This window comes from Hydra vulgaris, chromosome 09, assembly GCF_038396675.1.
Source record: "Hydra vulgaris chromosome 09, alternate assembly HydraT2T_AEP".
NCBI classification, from domain to species: Eukaryota; Metazoa; Cnidaria; class Hydrozoa; order Anthoathecata; family Hydridae; genus Hydra; species Hydra vulgaris.
Window position 1 is genome coordinate 6787501 of NC_088928.1, and position 8565 is coordinate 6796065.

The 8565-nt window shown below is 22.6% G+C and overlaps 1 protein-coding gene across 1 annotated transcript in view; it reads right to left on the minus strand.

Annotated features, from left to right (window-relative positions):
* LOC136084988 (uncharacterized) overlaps positions 1-7619 on the minus strand; it is a 12306-nt gene extending 4687 nt beyond the window's left edge. The window contains exons 1-3 of the mRNA XM_065806380.1: positions 7273-7619; positions 5475-5579; positions 4126-4212 (exon numbers count right to left, since the gene is read on the minus strand). Of these exons, the coding sequence (XP_065662452.1) occupies positions 4126-4212; positions 5475-5579; positions 7273-7534 (454 nt within the window). The 5' untranslated portion in view covers positions 7535-7619. The remainder of the gene's footprint in view (positions 1-4125; positions 4213-5474; positions 5580-7272) is intronic.
* Positions 7620-8565: the final 946 nt, after the last annotated feature.

Sequence of the window (8565 nt, forward strand, 5' to 3'; positions counted from 1 at the left end):
TTTTCAATCAAAGAAAAGTATAACTTTTTTTATCTAGTATAGGTATATTTTTCAACAAGCAAGTGAAATTATTAGTTTCCATATTTACACGGAATGTTAAAATACAATTAAGAGTGCTCAGCAAATGTTAATAATGAGCCTAATATATATTAAAACAACTTTAAAATGTATTCTACATTTCGCCCTATAAAAAACGAATTTCAAACAGAATTAAAGTTAGATGTTAAAAAAATTAAATCAAACCCTAATATTTTGGCATTTGCTGATAAAACAAATAACATTTACCAACTCACAACAGAAAACTATGTAAAAAATTTACGCGACAATATTACTAGTTCTCATAAGAAAGCCCCTAAAAATTTGAAAAACGCAATTAATTTAGAAGCACAAAGTATTGCTAAAAAAATAAACCTTGATAACAGAATCGAATCAACTGCCCCTGCCCAAGCCTTCGTAACACTAAAAGACCATTAACTAAATTTTCAAAACAAACTTCCTTGTAGGTTATTGGTTCCCTCAAAGAGTGAGATTGGACATGGAAGCAAAATTAAATTGGACAAAATTAATAATATTCTTAGAAATAAATTAAATTTGAAACAGCGGAAAAATACCACTGATGTTATAAATTGGTTCTCCATAATCGAAAATAAAAATGACTGTACATTTATTCAATTTGACATTAATGATTTTTACCTCTCAATAACCGCAGATATTTTAGATAGTACAATTGAATTTGCAAAAAGCCACACAGTTATTCCTGATGACACAATCCGTATAATAAAACATAGTAGAAAAACCTTACTTTATTTTAATAAGGAAACTTAGAAAAAGAAAAACATACATGACTGCTTTGATGTAACAATGGGCAGTAATGACATAGCAGAAATTTGTGAATTTGTTGGACTATATATTTTAGATTTATTAAGTAAAATAATCAATCTAAAAGATTTAGGCCTTTATCGCGACAATGGTTTAATAGTAATGCGTAGAAAATCTGGTTGACAGCTCGATAAAATTAGAAAAGATATTATAAAAACTTTTGAAAATATTGGCTTTCAAATCGAAATAAACATAAATTTAAAAATTGTGAATTTTCTTGATGTCACATTTAACCTCTCTGAAAATTCATATAAGCCTTTTAAAAAACCAAACAATAAATTATTGTATATTAATATTAACTCAAATCATCCACCCCAAATTCTAAAACAAATTCCGATTTCAATTAATAACAGACTAAACCAAAACTCCTCTAATGAAAATGTATTCGATTCCTCTAAACAAATATTTGAAGATGCCCTTAGAAAAAGTGGTTTTGAAAACTAAAATTTGACCATGAAAAAAAGAATACAAAAACCGAAATAGAACTAGAAATGTAATATGGTTCAACCCCCCATATACCAAAAATGTTTCCACTAATATAAGAAAAGTGTTTTAAAAATTGGTCGATAAGCATTTCCTGCCCTCCAATAAATTACATAAAGTTTTTAATCGAAATACAATTAAAGTGAGCTACAGTTGCACAAAAAATATGGAAAGTATTATAAAAGATCATAATAATGCTTTGTTAAACAAAAAAGTAATCCTAAATGAAAAATCTACAGAAAAATTATAATTGTAAACTTAAAATCAATTGTCCAATGAGTGGAAGTTGTTTATCAAAAAATTTGGTATATAAACGTGTTGTTTTCTCGAAAAATGTACCTGATAAACAATTTATTGGCATAACAGGGGGTGAATGGAAATAACGTTTTGCCAATCAAAGCAATCTTTCAAAATAAAAATTATTCAAAAGACACAATACTGTCAAACTATATATGGGAATTAAATGGGAAAAATATTGATGAACTTACACTGAGTTGGTCCATCCTTAAAACAGCGCTTGCATATAACAATATTTCCAAAAATGCATACTATGCCTACATAAAAAATTTGAAATAATTACACATGCAAATCAAGAATGCTTATTAAACAAAAAATCGGAATTAATTTCTAAATGTAGGCACGAAAATAAGTTTCTCCTAAAAAACTATAAAAATGAATGAGTTCAAATAATATTTACATTAAATACCCTTTTTAAAAAAACATTTTAAAAAAAGCATAAGTAATCATTTCTAAAGAATTCTTTTTATAATAGTGTCTGCAAATTCCACAAATGTGTGAAAATTTACAGTAATTGAGACATTTGCGACTTCCTATAATTTAACTATATACATATATATATATATATATATATATATATATATATACATATATATATATATATATATATATATATATATATATATATATATATACATATATATATATATATATATATATATATATATATACATATATATATATACATATATATATATATACATATATATATATATATACATATATATATATATATATATATATATATATATATATATATATATATATATATATATATATATATATATATATATATATATATATATATATAAATATAGTTAAAAACGATAAAGAAAAAACTTTTTATTATGGAACTTTAAGTTTCATGCCTAACGGCAATCATCAGCCATATATTACCATATATATTAGGTAATATATGGCTGATGATTGCCGTTAGGCATGAAACTTAAAGTTCCATAATGAAAAGTTTTTTCTTTATCGTTTTTAACTATAATTATAAATCGCTCTGTTTAGAAATTTATATATAACCAAAATAAATTTCCTAAATATTGAGCACTTTTAAACGAACAAGAGTTGTGTATTATTATAATACAACACTAAATCAAACGATATATATATATATATATATATATATATATATATATATATATATATATATATATATATATATATATATATATATATATACAGAACCCCTAACTGGTTGTCAAAAAGTTTTTCCGTATTTAGTTGACAAAAAGTAAAAGTTAAAATGCAAGATCGGAATTTTTTTCTTTATTACTTGATAGAATGCCTGCCCCAACCAAACCCTCAGTCGATGTAGCAGTACTCCCTTGTAGTCAGGCTGTAAGATAGCTGACATAACAGCACTCCATTGCGAGTCAGGCTATTTGTCATTCAATTTAGCAGCACTCTGTTGCGAGTCAGGCAATTTGTTAGTCGATGTAGCAGCACTCTGTTGCGAGTCAGGCTATAAGAAAGTTGATGTAGCAACACTACATGCATGATTTACAGTGAAAATAAATAAAAACAAAAACATTTTATTAAAAAAAATAAAAATAAAATCATTTTACTAAAAAAATAAAGATAAAAACATTGTTTATATTATCAAAAACATTCAGAATGTTTTAAAAACATTCTGGTCAATTAAATTTGCATTTCTGAGGTTTTTTTAAAATACGATTAACTTGTAATTAATTTAATGGTTTTAACTTTTTGACATCTGACAACACGCAAATGTTGGACGAAAGTCAGAAGTAATTAAAAGTGACGTATTTATTTGCATATGAATCGTTTTTTTCTTTCCGTACTCCCAAATGCAACAATCTATAGAACTATATTATATATATATATATATATATATATATATATATATATATATATATATATATATATATATATATATATACATATATATAAGCATTTATGTAAACATTTGCTCACTTTTTTGCTTATCTAAGTCAATATAGCTTTTTTAGAAAGAGGAAAAAAACGAAGAATAATGAATTAAAAGATTGCTGGTCCAAGCTAAACCCTCAGTCAATGTAGCAGCACTCCATTGTAAGTCAGGCTATTTGTCAGTTGATGTATGTATTAAAGCCCCCGGCAGCAGGCTATGCTCACCTAAATCAGTAGTATATATATATATATATATATATATATATATATATATATATATATATATATATATATATATATATATATATATATATATATATATATATATTTATATATATATATATATATATATACATATATATATATATATATATGTATATGTATATATATATATATATATATATATATATATATATATATATATATATATATATATATATATATATATATATATATATATATATATATATATATTATATATATATATATATATACTAGGAACAAAAACCCTTAAATCTGGAGCTATTTTGAATCAACGCTGTAAAAAAAATTAAATATTATACTCACATCGAACATTATTCCATCGATTTATGATTATGATGGCTGCAATAAATAAAACCAAAATAGCTATGATGAATGCAAATACTTTGTTTTCTAAAAAGAAAGTTGAGCATTTTGTATATAATATTAAAATATTATTGTTAATAAATTAACTGAATTAAGCATAATAGTAACCATCAGTTTTTAAATTTCGGATTTTGTTGGACAGAGCCTAATACATAATAACCTATCTATATAAATCATAATAATATAAATGAAATAATGGTAATGATCATAAAATAATAAAAACATTACACTAATATAACTTTTATGTGAACATATTCATACTAAATTAAACATACAGTACTTTAAGTGTGGCAACATGAGATATCTCTTGGTTTGAGAGCTTAAGTGCTCTTAACAAAAAAAAAATCAGCTTTTTTTTTCATAAGAACTGACCATATCATTTCAAATTAATTGTAAAAAAACATAGCAAACATAAACTGTAATCAACATAATATAAAATAACTTGGTGATGCAATGGCAAAACAATTAGAAAACGTAACTAATGTTTTAAAAAAACTAAGTTGGCACCCAGTTCTTTTTAAATACTAAGAAAAAGATATTTAGCTATAAAAAGTAATGATTATAAAAAAGGTGCAGAAAAAAATTAAAAATGTATTTAATTTTTTCTTATAATGTATTTTTATTTTTGGTGTAGGATATATGCCAAGATCGATAAAACCATCTGAAATAATAGTTACAAAACTTTGAATTTAAAACAACAGTATTCATTTCGAAGAGTTACTGCTCAAAAGAGAGACATAAAGGCTGATGGATATTGGAACATGGATAGAAAAAACACTGTTTTCCAAGGTTGACAAAAAATGAAAAAAAAAAAAAAACGCAAATAAAAACCATGGATGATAACCTAATAATACTCTATTATCAATGATGCTTTTATGTGCTCATGGTAAATTATAAAACAAAATTATTTTGTTTGTGATTTACCATGAGCACATGAAATAAACCTTATATTGTTATATCACCATATACGTTGTGTATGTCACCTTCTTAAATCCCTGTTATTATAACAACGAACTATATATATAATGTGAAAGAAAATAATTTATTAATTTACAAATTAGTTTGTAAAATATAAAATAAACTTAATAATATACAAACTAATTTGTAAATTATTAAATTATTAAATGTTAAATTAATAAAACTTAAAACCAGAATACATTATTATGTTATTATTATTTATATAAACAATATTATTTAGGCATAAACAAACTAAATATTATAAAAATTATCATTTATTACTAACAATAGTTTAAAAAGTATTGTAAAATATTGTGAAAATAAAATCCTACTTTTGTTGCTTTCATAGAGAGCTATTGCTTTCTCTTCAGATATTTTCTTTAGATTAGCATTATTATCTGTCAGATTTTGATTTTCCTGCAGTGTATATTCAAGTGCTAAATTTAATTATAAAACAATATTTAAATAAACTTTAGTGTCTGCACATGAGTTAGTTATATAAACTATTTAAAAATAAGAATGCAAGTTAACATTTCAACGATTGAGTAATTTAGACAAGTTTTCATAATGCTATATATATATATATATATATATATATATATATTATATATATATATATATATATATATATATATATATATATTTATATATATATATATATATACACATATACATATATATATATATATATATATATATATATATATATATATATATATATATATATATATATATATATATATATATATAAATATAAATATATATATATATATATATATATATATATATATATAATATATATATATATATATATATACATATAAATATATATATATATATATATATATATATATATATATAAATATATATATATATATATATATATATATATATATATATATATATATATATATATATATATATATATATATATATATATATATAAACAAACAGAGTGCTCAATGTTCTAAAAGAACAGAGCAATAATAAATTAGTAAAAACACTAATCTAATTTAGTTTTTATTAGAGTTTTTGGACCTAGTCTAGGAAAGAAATGGCATCATTATAAAAACCAGCAAAAAAATGACAACATTATTTCATACAGGGGCGAATAAGATATTTATGAGGTGGAAAATGGAATCAAAAGAAATAAAATGGCAAGCAAAATAAAGAGAAGTAACCTTGGCAGGCACTAACTTAGCAATCGATTGCATTCTATATTATTAATTAATGTAGAAAAACACCAAATAATGTAAAAGCAATTATGTTAGACCATTAAAGGAATGTTGTCTAGACAACAAGAAATACAAGAGTTTAATTAAAAAAGGACTTCAGCAGCAAAAGTCAAATTGATTTGGATATCTAAAAATGAATTAACCTGATTAACTGGAATAGCAGAAAGGGTAAGTCCATTAGATTCAAGAGTCAAATTAGATGAAACTTATTTGCCAATAATAGTTCTTTGAGAAGGTATTAAGATCAGACCCATGAACTAGAGATATAATATTTGATTTATTTTGGTTAATGACAATGTTGAAGATTAAGATGTACATACATATATATATATATATATATATATATATATATATATATATATATATATATATATATATATATATATATATATATATATATATATATATTTATATATATATATATATATATATATATATATATATATATATATATATATATATATATATATATATATATATATATATATATATATATATATATATCTGTGTGTGTGTGTGTATATATGAAGGGCTTATTGTGAAACAATGACAAGCCACAAAAACAAATATTTGAAAAAAATGACTTTTAAGTTTTATTCAAATCTTTAAAATCAGTGCTTACAGTAAGATGATTTTATAATTATAGCTCCAATATTAAGAATTATGCCTAAATATCTTTTTGGCTATTGCGTATACTATGTATGATTGTAAAAACGATAAAATAACTCATTTTTGAAAAAAGTGTGGCTTGTCATTGTTCCACAATAAGCCCTTCATATATATCTGGTACCTTTACAGTTATGCGGGGTTAAATAATTCAGTTGTTTTTTTTTTAATGAATATATAATAAATAATAATAAAAAATTCATGACATAAAGCATGAACACAAATATACTTTTGTTGTTCTCTTGAAGAGCTTTTTCAATACGTTTACAATCGATATTACCACAGCAGCATTTCTGGCATCCGACATAAGAGATATGGACCTCCTTTTGATCATCATTTTGACACGGACAAGAAAGTTTGCAATGTAAATAAGAACCATCTAAAGTTTTAAATTCGTCCTTATTTACGCATTCGATTTGACTTTCAATGGGGAGAGGAAGTGTCAATTGCACAAAGTAAGCTATTATTATTATTCCAAAAGTAACTGCCATTGCTGTTAACAAGTAAACTTCAAAATATATAAATTTTAATTCAAGTAATTATGATTGCATCGCATAAGAGGTATAAAAAAAAAATCGGGACCTTTAATCTTTAAATAGGAAATTCCTTTGGAATTTCCTATTTAGAATTTCCTATTTCAAAATAATATTGAACAAGTTTTAGAATGTTCTTATTGTTTCGGAAGTTTCCTTTAAAAATTTTTTGAATAAAAAAGATTAAAAAATAAAATCTGAAATTCTGAAATATACTTTCGCAACACAGAAGTTTTTTTTTTTTTTTTTTTTTTATATTTCCACATCAAAAAAAACCAGACAATTTTTCTCAATCAAATGTATATCTTATTAAATACGTGATAGATCACACAAGACTATGGCGGGAAAAAGTTAGCAAAAATCCGTCCGTGGCCTACTCAGGCTTAAGGAACGGCGAGGTTCTTAAACCTGAGTGGGCCGCAATTCTTCAAGAACCGAATTTAACAGAAAGACGAGTTTGAATCATATGCGTAGACCGAGTTTAAATGAAAAACGAATTTAGGCCATATATATATATATATATATATATATATATATATATATATATATATATATATATATATATATATATATATATATATATATATATATATATATATATATATATATATATATATATATATATATATATATATATATATATATATATATATATATATATATATATATATGTATATATATATATATATATATATATATATATATATATATATATATATATATATATATATATACCCGTTTATTCTAGTTTTACCTAAAATTGCAAAGAACTATATATATATATATATATATATATATATATATATATATATATATATATATATATATATATATATATATATATATATACCCGTTTATTCTAGTTTTACCTAAAATTGCAAAGAACTTTATACTGCACTTTTTTCTACTTTGAAAATTTCTACTGGGAATTATTATTCTCTGTGACTAGGTGTATGTTACAAAAATGTTATAGTATCAGGAAGTTGCTA